The 20,359-nt window shown below is 42.7% G+C and overlaps 1 protein-coding gene across 1 annotated transcript; it reads right to left on the reverse strand.

Moving 5' to 3' along the window:
- Positions 1 to 3,927: 3,927 nt before the first annotated feature.
- Positions 3,928 to 20,130, reverse strand: ATPSCKMT (ATP synthase c subunit lysine N-methyltransferase). The gene is made up of 5 exons (XM_037062999.1): positions 20,058 to 20,130; positions 14,407 to 14,696; positions 12,719 to 12,856; positions 11,463 to 11,513; positions 3,928 to 4,749 (listed from the first exon to the last, which is right to left on the reverse strand). The coding sequence occupies exons 1-5, from the start codon at positions 20,083 to 20,085 to the stop codon at positions 4,579 to 4,581; spliced, it is 678 nt and encodes a 225-aa protein (XP_036918894.1). The 5' UTR covers positions 20,086 to 20,130; the 3' UTR covers positions 3,928 to 4,578.
- Between the last annotated feature and the right edge of the window lie 229 nt (positions 20,131 to 20,359).

The raw sequence follows: 20,359 nt of genomic DNA on the forward strand, positions 1-20,359 counted from the left end.
CCTCCCACTGCCTTTCCTCAGGCCAGCTAAGGAAGCACTGGCCGGGTCCCGGACAAGTCTGGGTAGTACTGGTGGTGGCTCATCTACATTTCCAGCTTGTCTCTGTCAGCTCCAGTGCTATAGCAGAACACCAGACTAGGACTCTTAAACGAGCATTTACTTCTCACAGTACAGGGCTAACAAGTCCAAGATCAAGGCACCAGCAGATTCAGTGTCTGGTGAGAACCTGCTCCCTGGTTCATAAATGGCCGGCTTCTCCCTGTGTCCTCCCTAAAGTGGAAAAGCTGAGGGAGAGCCCTGGGGTCTCTCTATAAGGGCACTAATCCCACTGATAAGGGGTCTCTCCTCATGACCTAATCACCCAAAGGCCCCCACTTCCTCATACCATCACACTGGAGGTTAAGCAGCACACAGACTTCTCAGGACACAAACACGCAGTCCACAGCAGAGCTTCCCTACTGGGCAGCAGGACCTGCCAAGGGCCGCCTGAAGGTACCTTCTTTCCTGCCTTTCCCTGATTTCTTACTGATCCTGGGGACTCCTCTCTCCCCCATAACCCCCTGGGTGCATGGAACGAGATGCAACTCTGCTTTTCCTCACCCTGCCCACATCTTCAAGAAGAGGGTGTCTGCTGGGGTGACTCATGTCAGCTCTGAAGGCCCAGTCCAGGCTCACAGCTCCCGACTTGGTCCAATGTCCCAGGCGGCACTCTGGAAGCTCCTCTGCGAGTAGGTCTCCCCACCCCAGAGCTCTCCAGCCCTCTCGCACACTTCAGATGCCCCTTCTGACCCAGCCAACAAGTGCCACATCCCCTGGAGCAGGCAGGGAAGGCGGGCTCACAGGTGCCTGCCTCCCACACTGCTGGGCTCCCCCACCTCAGCCAGCCTTATACCCTCCTATCCCTGTCAGGTTACTGCATGGGCAATAACACCACACCAAGTCAAAGCAGCTTGAAAACAACACGTGTTTATTACTTAACAAGAGGTCTTCGAGTCGGAGGCTCCCGGTCAGTTCAGCAACCCAGTGGCATCATCAAAGACCAGAGTCTTTCCTTCTTTTTGCCCCATCAGTCTCCGCACCTTGGCTTTCATCTTTACTTTCGTCCAGTGGCTGCTAAAACCTTAAGTGTTAACTACCCCATGCAGGCCTTACTATCCTGTGCAGGATACTCTCCCCTCAGGCATCTCCTTCTATCGGCAACAAAACTATTCCCAAAGCTCCCCGCAGACGTCCTTCAAACCTCACTGGCAGAACCTGGATCACCTGCCCACCACCCACTGTGATGCCCAAGAGATGGGACCAAACAATTGGCAGGGACTGTCATCCCTGAGGACATCGATGCCTCCCACCTGAAAAACTGGGGATCCTGTTACTAAGGAAGAAGAGCAATGAGTGTGGGTAGGAGGGAGCGGTGTCTGCACACCTCCGGCTGGCCCACTGGCGTCCCCTGCTCTGGGACAGGTGGCCTGAGTCAGAGGACATGTCTTAATGAAGAGCTGGACACACTGTGGCCCCAACAGGCAAAAAACACACCATACAACTAAGTTACGTGCTTGTTTGTCTGTTGAGACTTAAGTAGACTCCTGTAGTATACATTGCAATGACCTGGACGTCTTTCCTGGAATGCACTAATCCAGACCTCTGCTAGGAAATTCAGGTTATAAACCTGGAAGACTCCTGAACTTGAGAACATTTACTTCTTTACAGCAGGTCTTTCACACACTTGGCCCTCGGGAAAATACTTTGGCAGAGGGGTAGTACTGGGATTCATGGCTTAAATGTCAAGAATCCTGCATTTTTTCTACTCTCTTTGGTTGTAACTTGTCGTGGTGTACGCCAGTAACCCAGCAATGGTACACACAGTGTGTGCAGGAGAGAGTCTCATTTCTTAAACCTTCTCAACTTGCTTTCACATGCACATCTGGAGCTAAGCATTGCAAGAAATCTGAGTGCCAGACTGACTGAGGGTCTCACGAGGCCCACCACACAAACCTAGGTTGCAACCCTGGGACCACGCTTTTGGGAAGCATATTCAGGTGGGAATAAGCTCAAACCATGGACCTTAGTGTCAAGGGACCCTGCAGGTCTCTGTTCACAACGGCCCCTGTTAGGCTGCATCACCCCTAAGCTGTATTGCTATTTTTGTTTGTTTTATTTTTAACTTTAAATTTTACTTTTGTCAGATTTCAATCTGCACAGATATTTTTAAGCCTATTTTTTAATCTTTTTTAAAAATTTTTATTTATTTATTTTTAGAGAGAAAGCAAAGGAGAAAGAGAGAGAAATATCAATGTGTGGTTGCCTCTCACATGCACCACTGAGAATCTGACCTGCAACACAGGCATGTGCCCTGACTGGGAATGAAACTGGCAAGCCTTTGGTTTGCAGCCCACGCTCAGTCCACTGAGCTACACCAGCCAGGTTAAGCCTTTTTTGACATCAAACATAGTCACTGTCATTCCCTACCTTGTGTCACATGCAAATTTAATCAATATCTTTAACCTAGTAACTGATCAAAAAGTAGCCAATCGGGGAAGCCTCAATAACCTCCCCCAGAAAAATCTTATTGAATAGTTCTTACTTAAAGACACAATTTTAAGAAGCAATTAAAGATTTTGTAGGTCCTGTGAGTCACAATACTTCTATGAAATGGTCTGTTTTACTGTGAGGTTGCAAGATCAAGCATCATCTAATTCTTGGGAAGCTAAAGGAGAAACTCCACAAGTGGCAACTATCCATGACTCTGCATATAACCTAACACCTCTACAAACTGACCAGGGATACAACTGCCTCTGTCCACCACACTGTCCCAGCAATGAGCTACAGTGGGTCCCTCTCCAAGCAAGCCCAGCCAAGTTATAGGGCTGGCCACAGCGGAGTTGACAGTGAGGGGCAGACACCAAAGCTGCACGCCATGGCAATCTGTTCTTCATTAGGAAATCAGGGCCCAGTGGGAGGGGGAAAGATGGTGGCAGCCAAAACCCTGACAATGTCCACAACATCGCATCCCCTCACCCGTAACACACACAGCTGCTCCTTGTACTATCACACTGTTGTTTCTTTCCAAGAACTTCACACACAGTAACATTCACTCACCTTTTCTTTGTCTCTCTCTACTTCCAGAACATAAATTCTTCATGATTAGGGGCCTTGCCTGTCCATTCACCATTGAACTGGAAAAGCTCTTCACACAGCAGACACTCAGTAAGTATTTGCCGAATGAATTAATGAGTCCCCAGTTGCTTCTCATTTAAATAAAAATTATCAAATTGATCACATTTTTATCAGGTTAGTAAAAGACACAAATCACCTCATTTCATCAGATCTCTAAGACAGTTTAGTATTTAGGTTATAAGGGGTATGGCTGGGAGTTCAATTCTTTTCTATGATAAGCAGGGATTAGTCGAGCCACCACTCAATATTAATTTTTCAGATATATGAAGCCTGCCTACTCAAATTCAAAGGTTTTCCTTAACTTGACTTTATCTAAATCAGTCATCTCTTCTCATAAATGAGAAACATTCAATAAATAGCTGCTTTCATAAAATAAAGAAGTGGCTAGGAGAAATAATCTACTAACTTCTGTGAATCAGCTTTTCATTAGCATCTAAAGTAGTAAGAAATACTATTTACAGACCAAAGACAATACACCGTGATTTTACAAATCTGTCTCCCTGTTGAGTACATCATGCCGATGACAAGGACACTCAGGAACCAAGGCTCTGAGAGTGTCCAAGGCCTCCTGCTGCGGACCAGCAGAGACCTGAACCCAGGCCGGCTCACTCCAAAGCTCACATCCATCTCTATCACTATTAAATCATTGCCAATCACTCCACTGCATCATTTATCTTCTCTGAACACCCTATTTAATCAAACCCGGGGTTGTAGCAATGGTAACTGATTATGCACAACACTGCCCAGTATAGCTACAAAACGTCATTTGTTTTATATGAACAATTTCAAAACTGTTAAAATATGTATACCTACACACACACATATACACATCTTAGATTCAATACAATATGGTAATCTAGCCTAAGAACAAGTTATTCCTAATAAATGTTATAAAATATAAATGCTTCTCTAAATCCCTTAGAAAATTAATGTCGCCATGAACATACAGAGAAGAGATAAATCTTAAGTATGAATAAAGTTATAGGGAACAGCAAACATTTATTAATACACATATTTTTAAAATTGTTTCTTCTCATCTGTGGCATTAAATCATATTCTTCAAAATGCGAAGAGCTGTCAACCTCTTTCTACCCACCGACATCCATCACTTATTCATATTTTCATATATCCAAGGGCATTAAAAGCTATAAGCACATTTTTTAGAATATACCATGAAAGGGGACTTTAACTCTACCAACTGTTTGTAACTTGTTTGTTCCCTCCAACGATTAAGGAAAGTAACAGTAATTTCTCATGCTATGCCAAGCAAATGTATACTCTTTGCTAAATACATAGCTGTTACATCCCTGTAAAATGTCTCCATAAAATCAAAGACCACCAACACTGCAGAAAGACTCTCAATAAGTTTTATATTCAAATGAGCAGCTGAAAATGCATTGACCTTCACGGCCTCTTTTCAGTCCCTCTAAAAGTGCTCATGTCATACACCCACACAGTGTCTATCCCCTCTCCAGTGACCTGGTCTGGGATCCAGTGTGGGAAAGGAAACCGGCAAGCAATGACTCTAGCATCGTCCCGAAGCTCCAGCCCAAGTTTCTTCTCCAACTGCGGCATCTGTGGAGAATGACAGTCACCATTATGAGCAGGGAGCCACAGGAAACGATCCCTAAATGTCCTTCTGTATTTGACACCCTAAAAATACCCATATAAACCTTGCTAACTGTAAAAAAGATCACTTCAGGGCAGATACGTTACCAAACAATCCATCAAAACACAGGAGTCACACTGACAACAGTTGTAAGAACTTCTACTATCAACTATGAAATACACCATTTTTGTCACAGATTTCTGGTTTTCTAACTAAAATTATGATGTTGCAACAACTAAAATGAGAAGCAGGTTTCAATTACTTACCTGCCTAAACATTTTGCTCTATTCTGTCTTAACTATTTAACATATTTTTCCACATTTTAACATCTCTGAAATCTTACTACTAACATTGTCTTAGAATTATAATTGGCAATATTTTTTCTTTAATAGCAAAAGTGCACCTTAAACTTAATAACACCTAGGTTCAATAAAATATAAAATAAGACTTAAAATTATACACATTCAACCAACTTGAAATGTAAAATATTTCATACTTTTAAAATATATATATCAATAATATACTAATAATTGATTCCTTGATCATCAACATATAAACAGTAAAATCCTCTCATTTATTACTTTTGTATCATCTCACTACCTGTCTACCTGTGGAGAAAGTATCTTATTGTTTGCTGAAAGTACTGACATTGTAATTATATGAGCAAATTAATAATCACTTAAAATTTACCTTGAGATCCTAAAAATATATTATCTTCTTCACCTCCCAGAAATAGTTTTTCCACTCTCTCCATTTTGAAACAATTTCAGACTTACAGAAAAGTTACAAGAAAAGGTTGTCATGTTTGCTTTATCCAATTTGCCCTCTTCCCTTCTCTATGAACGTTTTCTCTAATTGAAGAATAGGTTGCACACAACATGCTCCTTTATTCCTTCATAATCAGTGTTTTCTAAGAAAATATTTTCTAAGAAATAGCCCCAGTACAGTTATTGCATTCAGCAGATTTCGCATTATACTCCAATAAAATAATTCCAACAGTAACATTCCAATTTTGTCAAGTGTCTCGATACTAAGTGTCCTTTACAAGGCTTCCCCCCAGCCTAGGACTCCATACTGCATTTAGCTGTAACGTTTCCTCTCTCAATCGAGAACAGTTCCTACACCTCTTTGCCTCTCATGATAATAACATCCTTTAGAATATGGGCCAGTTACTTTTCCAAACAGCCCTCACTGGGGTCCCCCTGTCCCTCTGGTGTCTGCTCATGATGACTCAGTGGGTGAGTCTTTGACAGTGACCCGTTAGTGGGGCTGTGAACATCTCAGGGCCCCCCAGTCAGATGCCCAGGGCCCCCCAGTCAGATGTCCTGCTGCTTTGAGGGTGATGGCCACCACTCGGTTGAGGTATTGTCTGGTGCCCCCACAGTGTGGCCGTTATTTTTCCTTTATAATGGGGGACACACCTTGAGAGAGAGGGCATGCATACCCAACTACCCATCAAGCTGTCCCCCCACTAGCTGTGGCACTCACGGATGACTCTGGCCTGAGTCCATTTTGCTGTAATGGTTGCCACGCGCGGATCTGCTAACCCCATCATTCCTTCTGGATGAAATTCTACTTTCCACTGCAAGAAACCGCTTTCCCTTCTCTCTACCTAGCTAGCTATCACTGCAGGATGAACCACTAGATTATCTCACTCAGTAAATGATAATCCACTACTGTTCCATTTATCCTAATGTTCAAACTGTCCCAGTTTGGCCCCTGGGGGCTCTTCAAGCAGGCTCCTCTTTCCTCTGGACCTGCTCCTGTAAGTATTTTGGGCACCCCCTATATCCAGGCTCAACAAAAGGTTGCAGGCTTTTGAATCTTTCCTTCCTCAGCACGGGATCAGCCATTTCTCACACATTCCCGTTCCTCTGGGCAGGAAATGGTATTTAGAAACCTAGATCCGAGCAAAAACTACTTCCCTTACAGGCACCAAAGCAAATCAAGACAAACAAATCGACAGTGCTTCTACGAAAATTTTATACCTTTAAAATTGGCTTGGAAAAACTTCCCTACATCACCAATAGCTAAAGTGAGCCATAATTCTGATTCTTCATTAGCATCAATACCAAGATAACAAAGAATAAATTCCATTAAGGATGGAATATTTCTATTTTTTAACAGCCAGATAAAGATAACTAAAAAGTTTATTCCTTGAGGGAAAAATTAAATAAGCAAGGAATGAGACAATATGTGTTTTTCCAAAATATCAAGGGTTTCTTCTTATGGTAATTTTGCTCATAAAAAGGATAATCGTAAATGTATTCATATTACCATTATTCTTTTCTCATTTACAGTCTCTTATTTCCAAATGACTGTCACATGCTAAGTCAAGATAAACCTAAAGGTGAAAGGAGCTATTTCAATCATAAGAAATTAACTGACTAAATTGCACATAAATATGCAACAAATTTGGGTCTTGATATCATACACAAAGAGAAGCAGTGATATGCCGTGTACATCTAATGGAATTCAAACTTACTCATACAATCACAGGTCTCAAAGTAAGACAACTCAACATATTCTAATTACCTATTCAAAACCGTAAAGCTCAGCTGAAACCAGCTCAAAGGCATACACAATAAATTGAACACGGCCGTGCGCAGCCTTGACCCCTTCATCACGCCTCGTCCCTGAGGTAGTAGCTTTACTTTGCTTCTCCATAACACCCCCACGGCCCACAACCCCAGCCCCACTGTCATCCTCCCCAACTCCACCTCTCCAGTCCTTCACTGAGTGCCCCTCATCTGTCAGAGGTCAGGGCTCATCTTTGGGTGGCTCTGCTCCCTCACTGAGTGATGTCAGCCAGGCCTCTGCTTCAACGTCCTCTGGGCCCTGATGCCTACAAATCTGATCTGCAGCCCTCTCCCCTGAGCCTCAGAGCCCTCCATCCACCACTACCAACCTCACAGTCCCCACATACATCTCAAACAGCACCAGCCCCGGAATTCCTCATCTTCTCCCAAGCCGCTCCACCTGCACCTTTCCCAGCTCATTAACAACTCCAAACCTCCAGTTGCTCAGGACAAAAGCCTGGGAGTTGCCCTTGACTCCGCTCCTTCTCTCGCCCTAGGGCAGCCAGTGATCCTTTTCAGCCCCAGTCCGTTCCTCCACTCCTCTGCTCAAACCCCCAGTGGCTCCCACCTTACAAGGGTCCGGGGTCCTTCCCATCCCAGCCCCACTTTCTCTCTCATCTCACCTCTCCCTGGCTCCTCTCACTCACCCTGTCCCTGCCACCCCAGCTCCCTGCGGTTCCTGGAACCCAACAGGCACGCACACCCCAGTGCCTGCCTTCCAAGTGGCTATTCCGCTATATGGAATGCTGCTCCCCTCTTCTGGACAGACACACAGCTCCCTCCCTCACCACCACATGTCCCTTTTTTAGGGACACTGTCTCTGCGCCACCCCTCTCTTGCTTTAGTTTGCTCCAGAGCACTCATCCTGTTCTTTTGCTTGATACATTTTACATAGGCATCTCGCTTCCCATCTCCCCACTAGCATACAAACACCCAGGACAGGGAGGTTTTTCTCTTTTATTCACTAAAGTATTCCAAGTGGGCCCTGAATGAATACTGGTCAAATGAATGATGAAAGATAAATAATTCAATCATAAGTGATTTTTCTTTATCAGAACATGCTGATAACATTTTCATTCATCATTTCAAAACAGGATTCACAACTAAAATTAAATTAGTCATTCTTGGAAGTTACGGAAGTTAATAGCCCACTGGGAAAAGTATACTTAATGGGTATGTATGTTTATACCATATTTATTCATTCATTTAGCAAACATGCCCTGAGTGATTACTTTCTGCTGGGGCTGTCACGCTGGAGGTCTGACCACCAAGAAGACAGGCCAGCCTTCACGCTCAGGCTTGCAGTGCAGGGCCATAGCAACACAGCCAAAGCCGCCACACAGGGAAATGTGCAACGACTCCTGTGAGGACACGGGAGCAGGCACCGTGCAAGGGGAAAACAGGGGGCACTGAGCTCGTCCCACGGGGGGATGGAGGACCGTTCTCAGAGGAAAAGACACTGGCACACGAGTGGTCAATAGGTGTTCACTAACTAGGCCCAGAGCTGGGAGACTGAAGTCAGAGGAAGGACACAGCCCCACACACAGCGGCACCCAGGGATCAAGAGAAAAACAGGGCTGGTGGACAGGCGGCTGAGAGAAGCAGGGGCCACTCCTCGCCAAGCTTCAGGGCCATGCCGAGGGTTCAAGCCTTATTCTCACTGCTTTGAAGTAGCAAGAAGCCATAGAAAGGTTTTAAACAAGGATACAAACAATCTGTTCCACATTTTCAAAAGATGCTCTCGGTGGATAAGCTAGTCTTTCAGTGTGAGGGAAGCTGCCCAATCAAATGAGCCACACTGGCCTGGGCACTGGATAAACTAGTCTTAAGCGTGGGTATTTACAATCCTACTACAGGATTTTCCAGGCCCAGTGGGATTCCTCATTCCTATATGCTAAAGGCACACCAGGGCTGAAATGTTAGGCCACCTCTAATTTTGAGCTATGACTGCAAAGAGCTGTTAGGAATAATTAGCCTGCTATCAGAAGCAGGGTGAGGATTTATAACACCAGGGTTTTCACCTCTGAAGTTCCCTAAAGGTCCTCCTGGCTCTCCATGACCTGCGGGTGCCTCAGCTGCCCAGGAAACATTTCACGCCACACTGGCTCTGCTGAACCGCCTAGGCATGACCAGAATACTGACACGTGCTCAGGGAAGCGAAGTGCATTTTAATAGAAGAGTGAATGATGGGGTCCAGACAGATAAAAGGACTTTCAGGGCTCCCACAGCTCACCTCTCTGGTGGCAGACCTGACCCCTGGCTCCCCAGACAGTGCCCTCCCTCCCCCTCATATCCTCCACATTGGCAAAGTTTGATGAAGGCAGAATAATTTCATGTGTGGGCCCTCCACACATGAAACTGGGCCTCCTGACCCAACAGAAGCCACCTGGGCCCCCCATACCTGTGATTAATCCACCTGCGTGGGAAACTGCACGGTGGCTGAATCCCTGCCATCCCAAGGATGTGAGTGCTTCCTCCATGTCAGCTGCTCCCATTTTTCTTGGTAATAAAATACTATAAGTTCCTTATTTAAGAAGTTCTCTATGTACAGAAGAATGGACAGTAACTGCAAAAGCCTTCATGAAAATAACAGGACTCTCTCCCCTGAGTGAACAGCTCCTAAAACTGCCTCTACTTCAGCCATGATAAGAGAAGCACAATGAGCTGGAGGACAGTGACTACCAAAGGCCACTGCTGCCCCCCACTGGGACACAGCTGCTGTGGCTTCATAAGTCCACATCTCAGACCATTCAACCTCTCAACATTGCGTGGAAGTCCCAATAAAAATCAAGTTCCTATTTTTAGAAAGCATGGATTTCAAATTAGTTATTTTCCCCCAATGCTCGTTATTCTGAAAGAATGCCCAAACATCATAACTAGTAAAATAACCATCAAATTCCATGGTAATTCTATGATCCTGAAAAGTTTTGTTTTAATGGCCAACAATCACACCCTTCTACCTCTTTTCATTTCTACAACAGAAGTGTAGACACCCAAGTCTCATCTGAATTTTAGGCTTAACGAAAATACAAACACACAGAATCCTGTCACTTTCAAAAATATGTAACACAACACTTCTAAATCGACTTCAAAAAATAAAAGAAAAAGGCATTGCACTGAAGGGTCTAGTGATAAGAATAAATTTCTCAAGCATTAAAGCTTCTGGAACAAAAATTCAGATATGAAGAAAACAAAAAAAACAAAAAAGTAAATTTCCTTTTTTGTTTTTTTAGGGGAAGGGAAGGAGAGAGAGAGAGAGAGAGAAATATCAATGTATGGTTGCCTCTCATTCGTCCCCTGCCGGGAACCGGGAACTGGCCTGCAACCCAGACATGTGCCCTGACTGGGAATCGAACCAGGATCGTGTGGTTCGCAGGCCCGCGCTCAATCCACTGAGCTACACCAGCCAGGGCAAATTTCCTTTTTTTAAACTGAAAACAGTATCAGCTTTACAGCGGCATTTCAACAAACATCCAATTTCACCAAGATTATTATGGCTACAATTACCGACTTTGAAAACTGAAACAGGACTTCTTTCCATGGTCTGTAAACCAACAATTACAACAAAAGCATCCCATCCTGGTTGTCTTCCTAAAGGCTAAACTTAGGACCATTTTTCAGTGCAATGCTGAAGCATTTTCACTTTTGAAAGTACATAATCAAAGTTCAGTACACATCAGTCATCTGAGGTCAACTGAAACTAGTCAGTGCTCATCTGCCCTGAAAACTATCTCACTGCAAAATCGGAGAAATGATCAATTCAAAGCGGGCATCCCTCTACCTTTCTGAAGTGATTTCAGCTGGGCGGAAGTGAGCGACCAGGAAAACCTACAACTACTTCTGACACTGGGAGCCCATAAAGTCTCCAGAATTTTTAGTGCTTTAGATAACTGAGATTTCTTTCTGCAGCAAGAGTTTAAAAATAAGACTGAATAATTTGTGGTTAACCTTGCAAGACCCTGAAGTATTCTGTTTAGCCAATACACTGAAATCCAGTGCCCCCCTGGATATCTGGGGGGGCCTTGTTTTGCACGAGATGGAGCTGGAAGGGCCTTCAGGACCTAAAACCAAACAGAAGGGGCACAAGCATGCATACTCACCATCTGAGGCACCCCAAAAATAACAACGTTTGAGTACTGCGAAAAAGTAACCTAAAGAGAAGGAAATCATTCACAGGTGAAATTTTAAAAACCAAATATCCAGCTTAACTTTTATTTCAAAATGAGTAGCAACTTTACATTTCACCAAATAGTAGCTTTTCACAAAGAGTAGTCTCCTTTCAGATTTCATAAGGAAAAAAGTACAAGCTCACTGTCATTCACATTAGTTCAAGCCATCAGTTTTCCAAATGCTTCCCCATAAGCCATCTCATCCATCCTCACAGCGACTCCACACCAGGCCTGCCCCAGGGATCATCTATCAGGTGGCTAGTGACTCAACCAATGACCAGCTGGTGGCCAAGACAGTTGGCCCTGGGCCACTTGTACTCCGGGTCCACACTTTCCTACTCTCTACCAGATAGCTTTTCAAGAGATCAAGGGATCTCAGACTACTGGTTTTTTATGTTGAACTATCCTTAAAATTCCCGTCTCTGTCCTCTTCTCTAAAATAGTAAGTAAAAAATGCAATAAAATAGTCTTTAGTTGGAAAACTGGGGGGTAAAGTGCTTCGCCAGTCAAAATTCTTATTGCCCAATAAAAGTCATCTTTACAGAGAGATCGTTTATGTATATATGGTATTAAAAAAAAACTGCAAGCAAAACACAAGTGAATTGTTATAAGCTACTGATGACACCATTACAATGGTAAATTCTTATTTAAGAAAGCTATTTTATGGAGCATTCCTAAAGCAAAATTACAAAGCTCTTTTTTAAGAGTACTAATAAACTTGGAAGTGTCCTACACTTTATGAAGACCAGACGAAACCACGGCAAGCACGGTTGGTGGACTCTTTCTTTTCCTTGCCCCATCTCTGCCTCTCTCTAAATACACACACACGTGAACACACACACAGAAAAGTCTACTATTTACCAAGAACATTCGTAAGTTAATACCTATATTACGATATATAGGATTTCCAACTGAGATCAAAGTTTTGAAAGCAATAGAAATGAGAACTTTTTAGTTGGGCAAATTCTTGGGATTCACACGCTCAACCATGTTGTAAACCTTAAGCTTATACCATGAAGGAGTTGATATGCAAAGCTCTCCATTTAAAAGGTGTTCACATTTCATTACGCTAAAATATACACTTGTATTTTAATTATTTTTCTACATTTTTCAGCTTGCAATCATACTAATGATGAAGTTTAAAGTTTCAGTCAGGAGTTCCTAGGACTGTTCTCTGCCTTACGTACCTTCCACAAATCTGAGATATAAAATTTGGCCAGGTGCTGCACCCCTGCTTGCCAAGCTCGGTATCGGGAGTACCAAACTAGCCATGGGTTCAGTTCATAACCAACAGCTGAGAATCCTTCCTTTGCAGCTGCTATCACCTGCAGAAAGAGGTATTTATTCCAGGTAAAAAGAGAAACATCAACTTATCAACTGGGAAATGATGTATTTCCTATTTATGGACTACAATCACAAAACATCCAATCAAAAATCACCTCCTTTGTTCAAGATGGCATTTAAAGATAGATCTCTAAAATTATGCAGATTTGTGGACAAGATAATGCCAGCCAATTTTAACTCCAATTCCATGCTTTGTCAAAGATGTCACCTCAAGTATCAGAATAAAGTGTCAGGTTTGCTTCAGATAACTCTGTAATTAATTTTGGACTGGCCGACCACTGGGTCAACCTCACAAAGGTTGCTGAACACCCAGTCTCTCTCCATCAGTGATATCACACCAGCAGGCAAAATGAATGTATTGTGAACTAGCTGGAATATGCAATAAAAATAACCTGTCGATAAAGAACCTGCAATTTATTACATATTTCCTTAGTATTTAAGATTGCTCACTCAAAATGGAAAGCAGGTTAAAGTGAACAAATCAGAATAAAGTCAACTGCCAATGCCACCACCTAGGTAAGGTGACAGGGAGAGTGGGCTGTTCTCTCGGCTCATCTGGTCTTGCCACCGCTCTCCAAAGAGCATCCCTGAAGGAGCTATCCCACCCACAGTGATTTTCGGGTAACTACAGTGTCACCCCTTAAGAAGGAACCATGTTCAGAGAAATCATAAAGATACTATTCAAACGTAAAGCATTCACATCTGGATTTTAAAACTTCCTCCTGATTAATATACACATATTCTGATTTCTTAAAAACGGAGGGCACTTTTTAACCCTTTCCTGATTATTCTTGGGTCACCAGGGTGAAACTGCAGGGACCACGTGGGCAGGGGCTGCTAAAAGGCATCATGGCGACCTGCCGGTCTCCACACGAGAGGTTTCCAGAACACTGGCCTTGCCTACTGCTACCCTCACTGTTCAGCTCATCGAATAGAGGCCTAAATCCTTAGGTGTCACCTTGTCCATGAAGGAACATGCTCTGAGACATCCATTTGCCAGTCACTGACCTTGAGTAAGTAACAGCCTCCCAGAGGTGGGTTGTGGAGGGTGGGTTAAAGTGAGCTCAAGTCACTAAAATCTGACCTTTCAAAAAGTAAGGGTTAATGCTCTTTCCTACTTTACTGTTACCCCATAGGAATTATACATGTGTAAGTATAGCTAAATGCAGGAGCAAACATATATGGTGAAAATGTAAATCAGTGAAACTCCATGATTTAATGTTTCTTCTAGCTATACCACCTCTATTAGCCCAAGTTTCTTAACAGGCAATTTCATAATTACCCATTAATTGTTCCTTTTTACCTGGCATACCTACAGAGCAATTTTTCCTTTAACCAAAAAATTAAATCTGAGAAAAATACATTCCAAATTCACACTGGAAGGTATAACAGTTCAGCCAAACACAAAATGAAATGACTACTTTATACTAAACTGTCGTATTTAGCAAGTCTTTTCATAAACCTCATAAGAAACGTGAAAGAGAGATTTTAACAGTTTTAACAGTAAACCTTAAAATGCGTTATAACTCACAATCCGTCCGTCACCACTACCAATGTCCACCAGGGGTCCTCTTCTGCTTCGAAGCATTTTCACAACATTTTCGACTTGCTTTGTAGTTGCAGGCACAAAAGGCAAGCAAATTTTTCGGAGGGCCGGTGTTATAAATGGAGTGGCCACGGCATACACAGCCACCAGTGTCCCGCCAACAAGCCCAGTAAAGAAGAAGCCCCAGCTGCTCTTCTTCACACCGCTGGCTTCAAGACGCGTAGGTCGAACACACCCTGACTGACTTCCTTCTGGAAGTGTTTCCGGGGGTGCACCTAGATGGAGAGCAAGCAGCAAATACATAGGTAGCTCCAAACCTGAAATTTAAGGTAGCAGTTTTCTACATTCTTATTAAGACATAAGTGCATGGTTTTTAAACAAAGATCATTGAACTGAATACAATTTAAATTACTAGTGTGGGATTCCATAATGAGTTCTAAATTCATGAACTAAATTAAGGTGTTTCAGAGAAAATTATTTGAGACTAATGGAAGACTAAACTCTTTTCTTTCCAACATTTTATTTTTTTGCCTCTAAGAGTCAACTTTAGGAAACAATGTATTTATACCTATTTGGTATTTTAGGAATTCAATATCCATTAATACAAATGTTAACTAAGAACTCCATATTTTATGGTTCAGAACAAAGCCTCATAAACAAATAAGCATGAAAATATCTAATTATTACCCTGTTTCAAATAGGATGAAAGGATTTCATATCAAAATTGGTCAGGCATCTCTAGTCTAGTTGCAAACAGACAATTTGAAGTAATAAAAGAGACAAGACCCGGGTTTCACTAGAAATCTTAACTATGGTAATAATGAGATTTCTAAAGCAGATCTAAAAAGAAAAGTAAAATTATCATTTCAATGCCATCACAAGTAATAAAAAGTAATAAAGCAAAAATATTCCCATCACTAATTACAGAGAAATAAATAGTATCTTATATATCCTCCTTCAAAAAGCATTCTTGAGTTTTATCTTCAAAACACATTCTTAATAAGATCTCAGGTCTTTTAGATTGAAAGTAATTTGAAATTAATTTTGAAATCAATTAACAAGGCACACAGCAGTCAGATAAGCACAGGGGCCTGCAAGCCTGAGCGTTTAGGACCCCAGGCACATACTTTGCTAATGGTAGGATTTTCCCTCTCTGAACCTCAGTCTCCTCATCTGCAAAGTGGGGGTCACAAGGTCATTATGAGGATGAAATGGCTGGATGCCCATAAAGCACTCAAAACAGTGCCTGGCACTTGAGCCCTGCAGGGAACAAGATGGTCCTGCCCTGAAGAAGTAAACCGTCTAGCTGAGGAGCCAAGGTTAAAAACACAGGAAGCCATAGGAAAAGGAGAGAACAGGAAGGAGGGAGGACAACAGGTTCTTCTCAGTTTCAGTAACTAGCAGGCCATTCAAAAGCCCAGTGGATTAGTTTCCTATTGCCACAAATTTATCGGGTTAAAACAATACACATTTATTATCCCACAGTTCTGAGAGGTCAACTGTTTGAGATGGGTTTACTTGCTTCTTCCTGTTTCTAAAGGCTAAACAATCACATTCCTTGGCCAGTGGTCCACAACATTCCAACTTCTGCTATCATAACATTTTCTCTGACAATTCTTGCCTCTCTTTCCTTTATAGGGACCCCAGTAATTACATTAGTCCCACCCTGCTAATGCAGGATAATCTCAACTCAAATTCCTTAACTTAATCCCATCTTCAAAAACCTCTCCTGTAACATATTCACAGTTCCTAGAATTAAGACACGAGCCTATTTGGGAGTGGGGGTCATTGTTCCACATACCACACCCATGACAAGTGGTGTTATAATTTGGGGAGGTACAAATTTGAACACCAAAAGCTAGTTCACAGCAGTGAGTCTGCGCTCCAGGGCTGGTGACCAACCACCAGCACCTCTCACGCAATGGAGCTTTGCTCTTCTTGATGTCTAAGTTTCCCAAAATGAATTTTAAAGCTGGTTCATAGCAGAAAGCAACTCAAAAACAAAAACAACAAAACTCTACTGCTGGTGCTAGTAATGGAGGTAAAAATAAAAGTTTAGGGAGCTGATGGTGTTTGATAGAAAGCAAGAGTTTTCTACACATTCATAGTTAGACTTTTCAGCATTGTATGGAGGACCTCACACACCACAGTAGTCATGCATTTGATTATTTTTTAAATAGTCAAAGCACATCTACGATGCTTTGTATAAAATTATCCTGTGAGCATCCCAATTGTATAGCACTGCAGTTAAAAGGATTTTTTCAGAGTCCCAGAATTTAACTAGTTGTGTGCTGTTAGGTAAGCTGTTCCTAGGGCTGGGTTTCCTCTCCTGTAAGATTTGGAAATAATATTATCTTCATAGGGTTACTGAATCAGTTAAATAAATAATGCATATAAAGCCCTGAGCACAGGCCTGGACGAGTGATGACTGTTAGCTGCCATAATTATTCTCAATATTATCATGGGGTAGGGTGGGGGGAATGAATAGTTTTTAACAACTTTTTTGAGGTGTAATTCATATAAAACGTACTATGCAGAATTTAAAATTTTTTATTATGTCACAAGTTTAGAACATTTTCAGTACCTCAAGCAGAAACCCCTTAATGACCGCCCCTCTCTCCTTCCCCTCACTCCCCAGCCCTAAGCAACCACCAATCTACTTTGTCTCTACAGAGTTCCTATCCTGGACTTGCACAGGAGTGACATCATATGCTAGGTAGTTTTTGTGACTGTCCTCTTTCACGTAGCATAATTTTTAAAGTTCATCCATGTTGTACCATGTATCCATACTTCATTCCTTTTTATAGCCAAATACGACGATTCTGTTGTATGGATATACCACATTTTTGTTATCCATTTGTCCGTTAGTAGAGTTTCTCTAGTCAGCATAAGCCAGCAGATAACCCAAACTCTATTTCACCTGTGTAGATTTGTATCTTTCAATTCAACCAGCAAAAGATATAAAAAAAAGAGCTCCTGTCTTCAGGGCCTCCCATCTAACCTGTGTGCACGGTAGGGTCCCAATTAGACATACACAAGACAGTTTGTAAGAAATGCTATGAAGTGTATGAAATGCTGTGGGAACATGGGGAGAGGTGGAAGACGGATCCCAATGATGAAACCAGGAAGGTGTTGACAGACAGAATTTGATCTGTGCATGAGGGTGATGAGAAAAAGGGCATTAGCAAAAGAAGCAAGCTTTGGACCTCAGGCACTAAAGGTGGGGAAACCATTTGCTGACCAGAGTGGTAGATAGCACAGGAAGGCAAGTGTGAGACCGTGATGCCAGGCTAAGTGTGTATTTTACTCGTGCGCACTGGGATGAAATTTTTTGAGCCAAGTCACTACAGCATTTAAGAAAGGCAATACCTGCAGCAGTGTATCCCTTAATTATATCACTGAATTTTCCATCACAAAGTTTTACACCTGCAAGTCTACCAACTTCACAAAAATTTGTATGAGCTCTTTTAAAGTTACTGTGTAAATCCAATATATGACTACACCATTACCTCCACCCAATTAAAAAATGTTTAGATTTTTATCAGTAAAAACCAGTCCCTAAAGATTCAAAACTAAAATCAAGACTGTTTCTACAAATTTCTAATCCTTTTTTAAAGATTTTTCTATTATTATTGTTTTTTTTAGAGAGAGGGGAAGGGAGGGAGAACAAGGAAACGTGGATGTGAGGGAGAAACATCAATAGGCTGCCTCTTGCAGGCCCCCACCTGGGGACCTGGCCCACAACCCAGGCAACTGTTTACTATGATAGAAACAAGTTACAGAGACTTCTGTCACACGTGCTCTTTGGAACAGTGAACCATTCTATTAAATGAGAGCTGTGGTGGCCACTGGCTGTTTTCATTGGGCATTTGGGAGGCAGTCAGTCCTTGAAAGTAAAGGACTCGGAAAGGTGGACTTCTGTTGTCCCCACACTTGCCTAGTCACTAACTTCTGTTAATGGTTGAAAATCTCAATTTTCAGGGACAGATCTGGGTCACCTAAAGCTACATGCAATGACTAAGATGCACAAAAATGTAGACAGAGTTCTCATCTAAGTTCAAGCAAAATGAAGAAGGCTAGAAAACATACAGAGCAAGCCTGTTTGGAATTGTGACCTACCACACTGTTTTAAAATTGGCTTTACGTTTTAATGTCACAGTATTTAAGAGCTACTGTGTTCTTGTATTCACATACCAGTTGAAAAACTAAAGCATATATTTATGTCCCTTTAACATAGTTTTTAATCCTTTAAGAAGGCTCTCTTGTACTGTTTTAATGCCATTTGTGTGCTTTTGACATACAGCACCCTAATACTAGGAAAAACCTTTCTTCCCCCATGTTTTGAGAGGAAATAAAATTGAACTGCATGGAGAACATCTTTAGACATTTCCTATACTTCACAACAATCTAATGTGCCAAAGAAATTGCAGAATTCACCATCTGAAATGAGAAAATGCTGAATTAGCAAAGTTGAAGTGAATTGAGACTTGCCTCCAAAATCTACAATGTCCTTGGACCATCACCATCTTGAGAACTTGAGAATTAAAAGTTAAGTGATCACCAACCCTCCAGTGACAAAGCCAGTTCTTGACTTTCAGGCCAAGGTTAACCATGTTGTAATGCATACAAACAGGAGTAAGTCCATGTTCTTTGACAGTTGGAGTACAGGAAAGATGAAAACTCATAACCAATATCCATAAAATATTTGGTCATGATCAGTGCTCTAAAGAAAAGGCAGCCCTGGCTGGTGTGGCTCAGTGGTTGAGTGCTTGCCTGGGAATCTAAGGGTTGCCAGTTCTATTCCCAATCTAGGGTACATGCCTAGGATGCCGGCGAGATCCCCAGTAGTGAGCCCGCGAGAGGCAAACACACACTCATGCTTTTCTCGCTTTCTCTCTTCCCCTCTCTAAAAAATAATATAAATAAAATCTATTCAAAAAAAGAAAGCAGTGTAAGGGACTTAGGGGACCGAGTGCTACTCATTTAGCGTTGCCAAGAAAGAGCTTTCCGAGGCAGGACAATGCAGGGCTTCACAGTGGGACCCTTAGCCTGAGGCTCTGCAAATCTTGCTTCTAACTAGCTGTATAATGCGGGCAAGTTACTGGACCGCATGCGCAAAACGGGCATTTCTTAACAAACACTTAAACACCTCGCTAAGATCCAGGCACTGTTCTCCCTGAATGCGTATAGCACCTACGTAAGACAGATCCTACAATACTATTGATAGCATTACAGACAAGAAAACGGGAGGCACAGAGATGATTAGTCACTAACCCAAAGACATAGCTAGTAAAATAGCCGAGATGTGATTCCCACCCAGGCAGTGGGACTGCAGTACCCATATCACATTAAGATCCTGCCAAGGATTGTGTGACCTATTCGCCCCAAAGTGTTCATAACAGGTCCTGGCAGCTAGATACCAGTACAAGCAAACACACCCGCAACCCACGACCCCAGACGGGGGAGCCCCGCAAGCCCCAAAAAGAGAAGGGGCGCGGCGCGCAAGAGCACCGTGCACCCAACGCCAGACACAGAGTTAGTGAAGAACAGCGCCAGGGGCTCCCACTCCCACCCCACAGGAACGGGCTACACGAATGAGATTCGGGTCAACGGCGAACCCCACGTCCCGTCTGTACCCAGGACACCATCCAAGGATCGCGCCATGCCTTGTCAATCTCTCCGGCTCCTCCTTCCATCGCGAGATTTCCGGCACTGAAACAGGAGAACCCGGAACTGGGTTCTACCATTTTCTTGGAGTAGGGGTAGGAAGGAGGGATAAAAAAATGCTCTAAGTAAATGAGTTGCTTATTGGGATTCAATAGCCAAATACTTACAATTATAAAGCTTCACTAAATGACTAAGTTCTACCTCCTCTTGGCCTGTACTTCTAAAGTTCCCGTCCGTGACTTCGAACTTCCACACCCCTCCACAGCTTTCT

Source organism: Sturnira hondurensis, unplaced genomic scaffold (genome assembly GCF_014824575.4).
Source record: "Sturnira hondurensis isolate 20B ecotype Veracruz unplaced genomic scaffold, ASM1482457v3 Scaffold0014384, whole genome shotgun sequence".
NCBI classification, from domain to species: Eukaryota; Metazoa; Chordata; class Mammalia; order Chiroptera; family Phyllostomidae; genus Sturnira; species Sturnira hondurensis.